Genomic DNA, 15464 nt, shown 5'->3' with positions numbered 1-15464 from the left:
TACCTGCAGAGTAGATATCCATTTAAACTCGTACATGCATGTATCTCACTTAGGAAGAGGAATGGACTATACATGTACTCAGGATTATTATTCAATTGCATTTTTAAGTGGCTGTGTAACTATTTCAGTACATGGTCCCAGCCCAGATGAAGAAACGTACACACACACTCCTGACATAGTCTAGGCATAAGAGATGAAAAGGGGAACAGAAAACAAATAAAATATGTAAATATGCATAATACAGAAGAGAGAGAGGTATTCAGGGCATTCATGGCTGCACAGTATGCACTACTAATATAAGAAAAACAAGAAAAGGAAACTCTATTAGCATGATGCAAAAAACTCCCTGACACTAACACACAGATGTGTGCAGGCATGTGTATGTATACATAGCTACCCACACATAGTGATAAATACACTTAGTTTTATTTAGGTGTAAGTTAATAATGAAGTATGGAACACACACATAAATGCTGTTAAATTAACCACATTTAAATACTTGAAAATGACCATATGTGGATCAATATATGCATCCATAATGTGGCACGCTATGAACATACATATGCAAACATAAATAGGTGGTTGTAACTATAGGCTAATTGGACATCGACGTAAACGTGTTCAATTGCAGCTCTGAATCCCAGCTCTAAAGCACTGCATAATAACAATCTTCTTCTTAAGCTAATGTAACTTCAAATATCTTTGAACTTACCTAACATATTTAAAGCTATTTTCATGCCATCGAAGAATCAAAAATGTGAGCACCAAACATTCTCCAGAGTAAAACACAAAAGAGCACAAACAGCAATCACCCAGTATCTGCGGAAAAAAATCCACAATCAAGAACAAAACAAACCCAAAAACCTGGTTACACACAACTTTTTATTTATTTACATATTTAGATTAATAGCTATTACAATTCAGATTAAATAACATAAGGTTGTCATTCAAAAATATAAAGGTTGGCAAGAATATTACTGGGCCAGATAAACTTTGGTCTGATCCAGTATGGCTGTTCTTATGTTGTAATTAAATCTACGACAAACTGAATGATTAAGCCTACACACAACACCAAAGAGGCAGACATCGCTCTCGAAATTCACTGTAGCTTCTGTGGCTCTAATTTACTTAAGAGATTAAATAATTGCTTTAGGGCTTATTTTTTACCTCGTTTTGTATGAAAGCAGCATGCACTCCAATTTCTTTTTCTTCAGTAGAAGGCAACATGACTGACTCATCAGGCAAAATTTGCGTCCAACGCCCAGAAGAAGAATGTTTGTAAGAGGATGTATTTTCATGTTCTGTGCTCTCCCACAAAAAGACGCATGCTGTAGGAGTAGCTAATAGTGCCTTTCTGCCATCTCCAGATACATATAAGTACAATCTCATTAAACACTCTGGGAAAAAAACAAACACAACAATGTGCCAGAATAGCTTCTGCTCCTCTGTTAGATTTAAAAAGAAAGGAAATTTCTTTTTTCTCTATCACAAGAAATCCAAGCTGCCACCTTAAATATCTTTCATTTCCAGCTTCATCACTGATAGTAGACCTTGGGCAGCAGTAATGTCAGATTGGACGCCCATTTTTATGCATTTTATGAATTATCTTTTCCACAAGACTCAACCATGAGAGTTGTTTCCTGAGATTGTCTTTCTTGAAATCCATCTTTCATGAAAACTATTAATAAATGTCTAAGTGCTCTACTATCTATTACCTTCAGCTCCTAAATGCACTACTGATCTTCCCTGAAATGACGGAATTGCTTGTACAATACTTCTCTTTACAACTTAGTATCAGTAAGATTATTCAATACATGACAATAGTTGATACTTAAGTTTGCAAATGTGTGCTTTTACATTATTCTCTCCAGTTAGCATTTGTCATAAAAATCCACCTACAGAATAAACTTTGAATTATGTGTACAGGGTTTACATCAGACGTACGTCTGCTCTAAGGTATTGATAACCTAGTAAGCAATGTTTTTCTACAGTTAAAAACTAACCATTAAAAAATGTTTACTGTATTTAAAAATGAATTACTATTTACAGGAGATTACTAAATGCAAAAAACTGTACCATTCAAGGGACAAAAAGGACATTTGTCAAAGCTTAGCTAGCACACAAATTATACAAATGCAAAACTGTGAGCCTATAGCTTTTACTTGTGCAATAACACTTAACAAAAGGAAAATCACTTCTACTCTATTCCATTTTTCAAAAGACTAATTGAAAACAACCTACCTTGTGCTGCTGCAACTACTTTCCTAGACTCTTCAACTGCTGGCACAATTTTCAAGCAGTCTTGATCTTTATTCCAAAGAAATAGCTCTCCTGTTTTAAGTATTCCTGCCAACCAAGCACCTGTGTTCATCGGGGGAGAGATGTTTTGAAGGGTATTATTGTGAAGTACTTAAAATTACTTCCCTTCCATCTTAGCCACAGTTCTAAAGCTGACAGTGAATGGGCAGATCCTTTAGATAGTCCACCTTTCTAAACTGTTACAACTATAAATAAAATAACATAAGTTTATAATACGTAAGATATTATACTTAACCATTTCTCGATGTTGTTAAAACAACTACATTTTTCAACAATGACTGCAGCCGAGGGATTTTCTTCTTTGTCTTCCCTGATGCCAGGTTAATTTCGTTTATATGTTTACCATCTAGAAGAAAAATAGCCTCTTTTTCCTGTTGAAAGAACAAAAAGAGCATTTCATTTTTTAAAAAGTTATTTTCTACATAAACCTGCAAAATAATGCAGAGATAAAAAGCGTTAGGGAAAAATAATTAAAAAAAAAAGATGCTACAGCTGCAATTACCATATTAACTTCATTCTTTGGCATATTTGCTTTACAGTACAACATCATATGTAGCATCAACCTAAACTGATGACGAATTTGGTTCACAGGTTTCAAGCTATCAAACTTATTTTACAATCATTATTAAAAAGTTCTTCGAAGTACCTCAACTGAACTACCTGCCAACAAATGACAACACAACAACAAATTAGACACTAGTTATCTCATCTTGCAGTGTTTAATTTAGTCAGATTTTTACCAGTGATTTCAACAGCAGAAGGAACTGGACTTAAATGGTTACCTACTTAAACTCAAGTCATGTATTAGAAGAGAAGGAAAAAAAAAAAATTTAGTCTCATTTTCCCAAAAAGGCTCAAGGAAGCATATCTTTCAACAGACGCAGGATGGAATCAGAAAAAAAAAAAAAAAATTGTTCACGATTTCCAACAATGTACTATAAAAAAGGTTATGAAAAACTAGAACCATCAAAACAACAATCTCATATAAGGGACAAGTCTTGGGGGGGAGGGGGGGGGCGGGGGAGGGGAAACAAAAGAAAAGAGACTCTCCATTGTTTATGTAAGAAATTTTGAATCTCCAGCCTCAAGTCAATCTGATAGAAAAACAAGCCATTTATTTCAATAACTCTTAAGTGGGGTCTATTCAAATCACTTCCTGAGGCTTTTTTTTAGCCCTCCTCCCTACAAACAGAAGTGCGAAGTATTATATAATTTAAAAAACTACTCTTTGCAGAATTTTATTTAAATAAAAAGTTCATTACACTTACCTGTCCAAGCCATGAGATGCGAGGCCATGGTTTTCTTTGTTTGATACATGTAGAGATGAGAACATCTAGCTTAATCTCCATTCTTATTAAACCTCCAGGTAACCATTATAAAGAAACGTAAATAGTGGCTTTTTCACATATCTATAGAGAATTTGAAGAAAGAAAAAAAAAAGACAAGAATTTTTTATTATTTGGGGGATGGGAGTAGAAGATGGGAATCTAGACACAACCTCCTAACTACAGGAGCTTTCTGCTAAATACAAACAGAACTGATGCTTACCTGTATTTCCAAACTAAACCAGCTATTTTCATTCACGTAGCTCACAGGCTATTTGCAGTTCAGCCGTGCAGATTACATACTTGTGCCAGAAGGAGTTGAGAGAAAGGAGCCACAAGACAAAGTACCTTGCTAAAAGCTCTAATAAGAACGCAGAAAGCCAGGAAAACATCCTGCAGCCTCCTAACCGCAAGAGATCGGAAACTCAAGCAAAATACCAGCAGGGCTCCTTGGGCACAGAGGGCCGGCTGCGTTTCAGACCCGAGCCCGGGCAGGAGGAGGGCATCCCCGCCTCGGAGCCACCTCAGGCCGCGGGGTGACAGAACGCGGCACACCCGACCACCGAGGCGGGTCAGTGACGGCCGCCAGGCTGCTGCCTCACGTTTCGGGGGATTTGCTCGGGGGACGCAGAAGCCCCGAACGGAAGCAGAGCACGGGCAAGCCGCTTCCTCCTGCGTGGGGAGTAAGGGAGGGAAGAGACTTCCCCTCCCTCCTCCGGGCGCCATCCACAAGGATTCCACCGCCACTTTTGCCCGAGTCAGGGCAGAGACGGTCCCTCAGGCTAACTCCGGCCCTCAGGACACAGACCAAGGGAGATGGTGCGTGCCCGAATCGATGCTCACCACAATCGGCAGAGCCAGGGCGCTGACGGGCCCGGCAGCCCGAGCCCGAGCCCCGCCGCCACAGCCCCAGCCGGATCCCAGCGCCGCTCAGGCCGCACTCAGCCCTTCGCTACAGGGGCGGCCGCAAAAAGGCTGCCAGTCAGGGGCCGGAGGCGGGGCAAGGGCAGCGCAGTGCGCAGGCGTGGGGACGAGCCCCGCCCGCCAGATTGCCTCCGCTCGGCAGATTGTGTCTGCCGGTGGGCGCCCTCCGGTTGCCTCGGTCGCGTCCGTGAGTGTGGAGGTTCCCTCATGCCGGGAGCGGGTCTGCGTTTGTCTCCTCGCGTCCCCCGGCCGGGCTCTGCGTACGGCGTCCCTCTGCCCCTTCCTTCTTGGCAAGCTAGGTAGAAGGCTCACGCGCTTCGAGAAAACTGACCACGGAGACCTCATGAGCAGCTCTCCCTCAGCGGGGAAAGCTGGGCCCCACGTATCGCCTGTGGCGACAGCCCAGGGGCAACAGGGCACGCTGCTGAGGTTCCATATGGGAGAACTTGCATCGTCATCAGTATTGGGAGATGGAGGGGGAGACAGAGCTGTAAGAAACCAATGCTCCCTACCAAATACAGGAATTTAGGTGAAATACAAGAAGTAGGGTGAACAGAGAGACACTTTGTTTCATCATCTTGAAGAAATGCCTTTAATTCCCTTAAAGCAGCTATTCCTTCAAACTGGCTCTTGTTCCTCAAACCACTTTAGACCAAGTCCCTTCCTACCTTCCCTTAACGACAATCTTGATTGAGAATGAGTAACATTAGGACAGAAGGAAAAAAAAAGACCAACAAAAGTAATCATCCAATTGTTGATAATTTTGTTAATGAGAACTGGTTCACATTCATGTTGGTCAGTTATTTCCATAGACTTGTGTCCTGGTTTCGGCTAGGACAGAGTTAATTTTCTTCCTAGTAGCTGGTATAGTGCTGTGTTTTGGATTTAGTAGGAAAAGAATGTTGATAACACACTGATGTTTTTAGTTGTTGCTAAGTAGTGTTTATACTAAGTCAAGGATTTTTCAGCTTCTCATGCCCAGCCAGCAAGAAGGCTGGAGGGGCACAAGAAGCTGGGAGGGGACACCATCAGGACAGCTGACCCAAACTGGCCAAAGAGCTATTCCATACCATATGACATCATGCCCAGTATATAAACTGGGGGGAGTTAACTGGGAGGGGGGATCGCGGCTCGGGAACTAACTGGGCATCGGTCAACGAGTGGTGAGCAATTGCATTGTGCACCACTTGCTTTGTATAGTTTAATTCTTTTAGTATTGCTATTGTCATATTATTATTATTGTCATTATCATTGTTTTTCATTCCTTTCTGTCCTATTAAACTGTCTTTATCTCAGCTCACGAGGTTTTTTTTTCCTGATTCTCTCCCCCATCCCAGGGGTGGGGGGGCAGTGAGCGAGCGGCTGCATGGTGCTTAGCTGCCGGCTGGGGTTAAACCACGACAACTTGTCACCATTTGTTTCACCTACTGCATTAATCCACCCACCCCTCTCCGCTGATCTCAGGTTTCCACGTCCCTCCACGTTTAAACTGGGAAGCAGAACCTACCCTTTCTCCATCTGAAAGCAGAGCAAGTGCTATGAAAACAGAAGGCAATGTCTATGCTGAAATTACCTGCAATCATCTGAAAAATATCAAAGATAACTCTTGATACACTTTGAAATACTCTTACTTTGAAAAACTTGCAATATTGCCAGAGGCATTCTTATTCTATTAACTGGAAAAAAAAAAAAGAAGAGCTGAAACGCAAGTCTGTGACTTGTGCCTGTGCCCAACTCTTTGGTCATTTCTCCAGATCTGAAAATAGAAATCTACTTGCCTAGATTACAGAATACAGCTCAACCCAGCATACTTTCGTGCAAATACTAGAATTTAGAAATAAAAGTTAAATACATCAGGCAAGACTTGGGACGTCACTGGTATAGACTATGAACAGAACGGCAATAACAAGACTGGGGTAAATGTACATGACATGCTTGGTGTGAAACATAGCTATCAGCAGAAAATACCTTGAAATATCTAAAGATAGTATACTTCATATGGAAAGATGCAAATCTTTTTCTCAGGACATACAGTAATTCCTCTATTTAAATACATTGTGAGGAAATTTCAACACTGACAAAAGATAACAGCCAATATTTAGCTTTCAGCTCTATTTTGATCTAACGAGGTAAAAGAGATGTATTTTAATTTACATATTACTTCACTGGGTGCATTCTGTGGCTGAAAATCATCAGAATGTACCTGGCAGTTCACAGGAAAGAAATGTAATGGCTGTACTTTAAACAAAACTTTAGAGCATAGTAATCAGATTATGGTACTAAAGGCTATAAGTAAATAACTTGCATGTAAATAAATGTCTTAATCCATACTTCTTTTTTTCTGTTTTTTGAACACCTGTGATACATGTATCAACTACTCATTCTCCTGGTAAAAAATACATTAATCTACTCTGTAGGCGTAAAGATATTTGCTTCTTTCCCCCATTAAAAATCTCTCCAAACTCTTTGATTATTTACTTACATGAAGTTATTTGGGAAAGACTGAAGACCAGCGTGAACCGGTAATTTCTTGTGCATGTTATACAGAGTTTATGCTGTTGAATATGTACACATGCATAGCAGTAAAACAGAGACAGAACAAATTTCCTTGTAGGATGAGATTTTAAAATCTGAGGAAGCATGCATACAGGATGATGTGTAGGCTTTGCTGCTTTTAAGGAATATACACAATTTGGTGCTTGTGTGCATATAATGAAAGTAGACAGAAGTCACTTCTTGACTTCTTTATTTGATTTTAACATATACAACATATTTATTAAAATGGAATAGGGAAAATAATTTAATGGGCTTTTAATTCTGCTCTTTCACTTGCAATACAAATTAGATTGCTAGTTGCTGCAATTTCATCCCAAACATTCTATTTACAGAAGCAGGCTGTGTTTAAAGTGACAGTTACGAAATAATTATTATCTTTGTTATGGGAAGACCTGCCAATAAACTCATGCAGAGAGTTATGATTGCATCACTACTCCCTGGCATGACTATTTACAAGCTGACTCATCTACATGCACTTTTATCATCATCTTGCCTTCTGCAGTTGTCATTTCTTGTTTTGATACTTGTAAAACAGCCATCAAGTAGATTTTACATCCTACTTTTCTCCATTACTTTATGTTAAATAAAGAAAAACAAAAATATTTTCCAAATATTTTTAATCCTCAAGGGAAAGATCACACAATGTATTTTATTTCAGCAGTATAAAAAAAAGCTTTCTATTGTTAAAAAATTCGGTAGTAGTAAAAGAAAATCCATTTGTCACATTTACATTCTACAATTTGTAGATACCTTTAGAATAGCACGAATACAGGCCACACAACTGATAACTGCAGCAGGAGATACACCTTTCTCAGAATTTTTCTGAGGATTTGTTCTTCCAGAGATTCAGCACAGACATCTGAACTTGTATTTCATAGCTCATTTTATCTGAGCTAATGATTCTGTTATTATATTCGTCAATCAGTGAAGCCGTTCTAATTTAGCCTGTAGTGATTTAAAATTCCCAATAGTAGTCTGCACCATTAGCGTCGGGCTCATAGACTGAAGTTCAACCAGGTAGCAACTAACAGCATCCAAGCAAACATTTGTGAATCGTCGCCTGTAAAGAAAACATAGAATAACAGCAAGCTCCTTTTTGTTTCTGTATATTGGAATTCATCGGAAATAGAAATTGAGCATTCTTTGAGTTTTAACAGAATAAAATATCAGCAAGACATCTGTCAGCTACTTTTAAGTATTTATTTATTAGAAAAATTGATTTTTTAAATCTAATGCTTGTGACTAAGGCATAATGGAAAAATAAATGAATCATTACTATTTATCTGATATGAAATATAAACAATAAAACATGATACAGTTAATACCAATGTGAAATATTTAGTTTAATATTTAGGTATTACTTTAGATATGAATACAATCAATGTATAAGTTATTTATTTAGATAGCAATTTAAATATCTAAAATTAGTATCAAATCACAACAATTTAGGTATTAATATCTAAGCAGATACTAAAATTAGACAACATTCACTACAGTATTAAATCAGCTAATCATAAAAGACCAAAAACCCGAGAAAAGATAGATGTAAACTTTATATGTGAACAGGGGATATTTACCTGTATATTTTCAAGAGAATCAGAAAAATTTGTGGTTAGAAGAGTTATCAAGACTTTGCCTGGTTCTGCTTGTTGTTTCTGAGACAAGATGGTTCTGACTGAAGTTTGTACAGTTTATTCACAAAAGTTGCCAAAGCTAGAGATTCCATAATATGCAGGCAACTTGTTCAAGCACATAGCTGTTCTTTTAGTTAGAAACTTTTTCTAGTATGAAACCTAAATTCTTTCCTGTTGCAGACGAAGCTGAATTTTAGTCTTGTAGAGTGATTCATCACCAACCTCTTAAAAACAATTTGGGAAGATCTATCCCCATGTTTAGTCTTCTCTCTTCCAGAATACAAGAACTCAGTGCTTCTAGCCTTTCTTCATTAGAGTTCACCGTTTCATTCACAAAACACCTGATTCTCATTTTTACCCACTTTTCCCACATTCCCTCAAATTTGTCTGTAATACTTCTTAAAGGATGTTGCCAAAATTTACAAAATAATCCTCTCAGTTCCTCATGAATCTTTAGTGAAGTGGAGAAAATTATCTTTGTTGAAGTAGTTTATAGGGAGGACCCTACAAGTTTCTACCAACTGGTTTTAAATGAGGAGTCTCAGTAATCACTGCTAGGAAAGAAATACTAAATTCACCCAAAAGAAAAGGAGAAAAGCTTTGGGGATTGCTGAAGTGCAGTGCTTTAGGATATTTTATATCTTTCACTATTTATTAGGGTATAGTTGCCTTTCTTACCTCAGAAGTACTCTGCTTGGATCATGTACATATCCTGATAATAATACATGAATACACTCTAAAAGGTGTAAAGGCTTTTTCATTCTATTCCAATATGGGTCCTAAAAAAAGATTCCAAAATATTAAGGAGACAAATATTAAGGAGACAAGAAAAAAAAATCTGTGTGTACGTGTACACACAAATTGCCAGCTGTGGTAATTATTTATTCATTATAACAAAAATGTAAGAGAAATGGGAATTCTATCTTAATCTATATTAAGTCTATAAGTAGTATTTTGACTTTTGAGTACTAAAACATACATGAATTTAACTCAGTTTTCCATTACCTAACAGTCTGTGAAGTAACAGATTTTAGGAAGTTCTGAATTCCTTACACTGTAAGGAATCTGGGTAAAAAGAAGCAAGTCAATTCTCTTTGCTTTAATTCTGTTTAAGCCTGTTCTACAAACTAAAAGTTAAAAATATGACTACTTATTCTTTATGCCTATTGTATCAATAGATTAGGCAAGATGAAGTAATATAGCAAATTTTAATCAATAGGAAACAAATAAAATTAATATATTCAAGATCTGCTGTTCCTTCTGCAACATAACAATTCTAATCCTATTTAATCCTAAATCAGATTTAGATGAAGTAGAAGGATTAATGATTTTCCTCATACTTTAGGACTGAAATGAATACAATCAACAGGGGAAAAAAAAGCAGCATTAAAAGCCTTTGAGTAAAAAAAGAGAACAAAAGCTATGAAGCTGCTATTTTGATATATCACACTTTACATTATTTCATGTTTCCTGCTAAAGACAGACCTTGATAGCAGTCAAAAACAAAATTCTTATTTTGTGGCTATTTTCCTTACCCGTGCTTTAAACAACTGGTCATATACTTCAAGCAGCCTTGGCAGTGGCACTCCGATTTCTTGCATGGTATATGTTACAAAACCTACATCCCAGTTCAAAGTGCAGACCTGTTGCTCTAGAAACTGCACTAAAAAATCTGGAGGACAAAAATAATTGGATGTTTAGATTCCAACTTGTTAATGGGAGTCTAGCAAAGAAAGGCATTTGAAAGTTATTTACTCCAAGTTTAATTTTCTGTCTTCCACACAGTTGGTACCTTTCTCCTGTGAAGCACATAGTTTCCCCCAGTCTGCACTGAGGGAAGGATATCCAAAATGTAGCTACCTCCAAAGATGGTATTAAGTTATCAGCAATGCATGACAGGGATTACTCATACTAAGTACTCTATTACAGTTCTGCCACGGAACTATGCTGTTAAGAAAAGTTCATTAACTTTTGTTTCAGCACAAAAGAACATACTATCATTTCATTTGCTAGAATAGCCAGCAACGCTACTGCATCTTTTATCATGTTTAAGTGTCAGTAACAATTAACAATATATTGTTCGGCACTAAATGTTCTTTTACAATATTTTAGTATTTTATATTTTAATATTGTAAAAGAACATTTAGTGCCGAACAATATATTTTCGAGGTTTTTATATAATACCAAGTTGTCAAAACGTGAGCATCTCAAAAGCAGAAAGAAGCTCCAAAAAGGATCCAGAAATCTCCTGAATTGTTTTTAGAATCTGCCCCTGCAGATAGCAGTAGATACTTCAAAAGACAGCAGATAAATGTGGTTGCCTAAAATCTTATTATATGTACAAATACACATTTTTACTTTGTACTTTGATACAAAGAAGCTTTGCTACTTTCTAAAATGGGATCTGCACAGCCATTCAAAAATAACTGTTGCTGCCTTCTAAGCTTCATTTATTTCCCATTCAGGGTGAAAAACTGTAAATTCTGGTGACATCCCTAGATAAATTCTAGGAAAAACTGCACCTGTAAAAACTGTAACGGTTTTGTAACATACAATTATACTGTGTTTACAAAATTAGAAGCCAATAGGAATTCTATTTCTACTTTTTGTCTAACCTCCCTCTCCTCAATCCCTTGTCAAAGTCACTGTAATAATGAGCAAGTATCACAGTGCTTTTGTTCCTAATTTCCTGGACAAAACTGAAAAGTACTACCCAGCTACCCTCAAGATCAACTCCATCACTACTGACAGTTGGAATTATTTGTGAATTTTTTTGCTGTAGCTGAAGCAACAAATTACTACAGTAATTATGTATCACAAGCATGTAATATATATCACAAAATTATCAATATTCTTTCCTTTTAGATTTAAAAAATACAGACATTTCTTAGGTTAAAACTTTTTTAAAGAGGCTAAAAAGAAAGCTGAGACCCATTCATGTAATGTGTACGTTTATGTACTAGGCAGGCTAAACAACTTGCCTAAAGGAAAGTAACGAGGTGTGCCAGCATATATCTTTCCAAGTAATACCATCTTCAGACTAAGTGCTTGCATTCTGTCAGCGGGGCTCAGAGACACACTATCGCTCAACTCTGAAAGTGAAAAGAAATAACTTAGAAAGAACTTCAGAAAAAAAGTTCCACATTTATACACAACTACACTGAGGTACTTAAATTTACTACTAACACATCAAAATCTTATGCTATTGTCAGTGCAAAATCAGCACATGGAAGTGAAAACACAGCTTTTCCTGGTGTGTATGCATATATATTCACAGATTTTTATGTTTTCTTGAAGTTCCATGCAAATCTACTGGAAAAAAACAACCAGCCAACCAAACCACCCCCCCCAACCCCACCACCAAACCCAACAATAACAAACCCACAAAAAAACCACTACCACATAGCTTTTCCCTCAAATCACTGTCAATGTTGTTTGCACAGTGGCAACCTCGAGCACAAAATCCAGGAAAAAAAAAAAAAAAACAGGAAAAGAGAGTGAATTACCAACTCATGGTAAAGGGTGAGGCAGATTATCACAGTTGAGTGGCTAGGCTTGCAGACCTATGCCCACTACTCTGCTTCTCTATAAATGGACAAAACCCTTACACTTCCACTCCTGTCAACATTATAAAAATGCCGAACTCCCTGAAGATTCTTTAATCTTTGTCATGATAAATTTAACATTTTTATTATAATTTCCTAATAGTGAAACCTTCAGACAAAATTTCACAGGTATTCTGAAGTCCATATATAATAGCATCTAAGAACAAGAAGAGATGAAACAACTTCTTAAATGTTACCTGGAATGTGATTATTCAAGCCATACATGCAATATGCTCCAACATATATGTAAAAATATTACTTTTCTGTCCTTTAGGCAGGCACTTTAGTTATTAAACTGTTCTAATCTCAACCCCCCCCCAAAACCAGTTTAATAACTAAAGTAAAATAAAATATACTAATATACTAAGAATAATAATATAATAATAGTAATGAAAAGGAATATAACAAAAAAAAAGAAATAAAACCCAAGAAAAGACAAGTGATGCACAATGCAATTGCTCACCACCCACTCACCGATGCCCCAGCAGCGATCCGCCCCTCCCGGCCAACTCCCCCCACGTTTATATACTGAGCATGACATTCTATGGTATGGAATATCCCTTTGGCTACTTCGGGTCAGCTGTCCTGGCCATGCTCCCTCCCAGCTTCTTGCACACCTGCTTGCTGGCAGAGCATGGGAAACTGAAAAGTCCTTAGGATAAGCACTACTTAGCAACAACTAAAACATCAGTGTGTTATCAACATTACTCTCACACTAAATCCAAAACACAGCACTGTACCAGCTACTAAGAAGAAAATTAACTCTATCCCAGCCAAAACCAGGACAGGCACACAAGCCACAGGTAGTAACATTAATGAATTACTAGTTAACTATGCTTACCAAATATATTACAGAATAGTCCAGAAAAGATGCATCTCACTTGGACAGCATATCAGTAGCAGCACACAGTCTGTCTTAAAAGCTTTAATTGTACCATTTTCCTATAGTTCTAGCTTGTACCACTCCTAGTCCATTAAGACCTACCTTTCTCAATGATTTCTTGCCATAGAGTTTGCACCAAGATGGGATCAGAATGACCCGCACAATGTATAATTGCAAGCTTACACTCTGAGAGCTTAAAAGGGTCAGCAAATTCTCCATACAGCTGAAAGAAAAATTACCAGGTTTTACATTTCAAGTAGGATAAAAAGGAAATTTTTAAAATCAGCTTTTCTATATTTTGTATGGTAGACATCAGACTAGTAAAGGTGCAACTTAAGTAACTGTTGTCAAACACTAAGTGAATTTTTTTTGTTACTACATTTAATTTCACTTCTTACATACAATCCCCAATTTTATATGAAGTTATAATTAATACTGTTAATTTTCTAACAATTTTCCCAATGAATGAAGAAATCTAAGAGACTTAATAAAGAAGATAAACACATGGAAGAAATTAAAGTACTAAAGATTGAAGGAATATCAAAGTACAGAAAAAGACAGTCTAGGGTAACAGACATTCTGAGACCAGGAATGCCAAACTGTCTATTACTTTTTCTAGTCAGCATAGGATCATTCTTTGCAAAACATTTTACCCCCCACCCCGATGTGATAAATTAATACAGAGAAATTTTAATCACCTTGGTTATATCCATAAGCTCAGCATCAAGCTGGGAGATTGCGTCTTGCACTGAAGAATGATGGGAATACTGCCGTTGTAATGTTTCTTGTATTTGAAGCTGGATCCTTGCAACCTTGTTTAAAAAGAAAAATAAAATATTTCAAGATTGGATTAATTTAATCAAAGCTTAAGAATACACCCAGAATTAACTTTAACTTATTTAAATGTAGAAATGTTACTGTCTTACACCTCCGAGTCTCCTATCAACTGCATAACTTTGCCATGTCGGGAAGAAAGCAGAGAAAACTGTTTCTACAGAATTGGTAATAAAAATGTCATGTGCCAATGAGACAAAGTGAAATAACACATTTACAGTGTAGCTTAGAATAATATTTTTTCTTACTTCCATTTTCTCTTCTAGTTCATGTAGGAATTCACCATCTGCAGCTATAGAGGATATGGCAGTAGAACTTTTGGCACTCAAAATGGCACGTGCAATGTATTCAAGACGCTGCTGAAGAGAAATTTCTGTGCTGCAGAACAAATATTCAAAATAAAATAGGTACTTAATATAATTATTTGAGGGTTAGTTATATTCTAACTAGACTCTGGGAATTAGTATGTGACTTCTCCTGATTTTACTAAATCATGCAGGACATTATCCAGCCATGTAACCCCATCTTTGTTGGAGGCTCAGTTCTAGTGTACTTCTCAATCCACTGCTCCACAGTTAACTATCGCATTATAAAATTCTGTGTAAGAAATGGCCACTTAATATACAGTACTTACAACACAAAATACATTGCAAGCTAATGTATAATACATAAAATAAACACATAATTTCTTTCCAATAATGGCCTGGATTAAAAGCTAATATATTCCATTCAATTAAAATTTTTTTAGCAAACATCCTTGGGCACTGGCCTTTTCTTGTCCTTTTCTTAAAATACCTACATATAAGGTTTTGATTTTAGTTTGGTTTTCCCCAGTTACCTCAACATATGCAATAGATCACACATAATCCATACCTATGCAGGTCAGCCAACTTAGCCAAGACTCTGGCTGCATTACTAAAGTTTCTGTTTTTTTCAAAGTATCTCCACAGTAAATCCATATAACGGACTTTGTTTTGGTCTATCTTGGTCATCCGCACAAGGTAGGGTTCCAAGAAGGGGGCAGTAACCTGCAAAAGTCATAAAGTTAACATTTATATTCTTGCTCTCTCCTCTTTTTTAAAGCATCAGCATTATTACAATTAACTCGTCCAGTTCAGTGGAACCCTCCAACAAATTATTTCGTTGTATAGAGAGGAGCTCACCTGTAACAGTTTGTCCGCCAAGTCAACTTGTATCAACCAGTTGTAAAGTGCAATACTGAACAGTTCATCTGTTGAACGCTGAGCCAGCTTTAGCATTTGTTCAAACTAAGGGAAGAAAAGGCCAAAGCTGTTATTCCAGAAGTGGTTACATTACATCAAGCACTGAATACATATGCGACAATACTTAGGTTCATGTTATTTGCATGTCATCATTTCTATGA

At 37.0% G+C, this 15464-nt stretch overlaps 2 protein-coding genes across 2 annotated transcripts in view; both read right to left on the bottom strand.

Moving 5' to 3' along the window:
* CPLANE1 (ciliogenesis and planar polarity effector complex subunit 1) overlaps positions 1-3668 on the bottom strand; it is a 63164-nt gene extending 59496 nt beyond the window's left edge. The window contains exons 1-5 of the mRNA XM_050912520.1: positions 3588-3668; positions 2555-2690; positions 2242-2361; positions 1168-1397; positions 713-819 (exon numbers count right to left, since the gene is read on the bottom strand). Coding sequence (XP_050768477.1) covers positions 713-819; positions 1168-1397; positions 2242-2361; positions 2555-2690; positions 3588-3668 — 674 coding nt within the window. The remainder of the gene's footprint in view (positions 1-712; positions 820-1167; positions 1398-2241; positions 2362-2554; positions 2691-3587) is intronic.
* A 4062-nt stretch (positions 3669-7730) lies between these two features.
* Positions 7731-15464, bottom strand: part of NUP155 (nucleoporin 155) — a 33106-nt gene continuing 25372 nt past the window's right edge. Inside the window, exons 27-35 of the mRNA XM_050912467.1 lie at positions 15244-15348; positions 14954-15108; positions 14329-14458; positions 13945-14058; positions 13349-13469; positions 11740-11850; positions 10294-10430; positions 9437-9537; positions 7731-8184 (exon numbers count right to left, since the gene is read on the bottom strand). Coding sequence (XP_050768424.1) covers positions 8046-8184; positions 9437-9537; positions 10294-10430; positions 11740-11850; positions 13349-13469; positions 13945-14058; positions 14329-14458; positions 14954-15108; positions 15244-15348 — 1113 coding nt within the window. The 3' untranslated portion in view covers positions 7731-8045. The remainder of the gene's footprint in view (positions 8185-9436; positions 9538-10293; positions 10431-11739; positions 11851-13348; positions 13470-13944; positions 14059-14328; positions 14459-14953; positions 15109-15243; positions 15349-15464) is intronic.

The sequence above is a fragment of the Gymnogyps californianus genome, chromosome Z (genome assembly GCF_018139145.2).
Source record: "Gymnogyps californianus isolate 813 chromosome Z, ASM1813914v2, whole genome shotgun sequence".
Lineage (NCBI taxonomy): Eukaryota > Metazoa > Chordata > Aves > Accipitriformes > Cathartidae > Gymnogyps > Gymnogyps californianus.
Note: the sequence above shows the minus strand (reverse complement) of the source record. Positions and strands in the feature narration are given on the sequence as shown.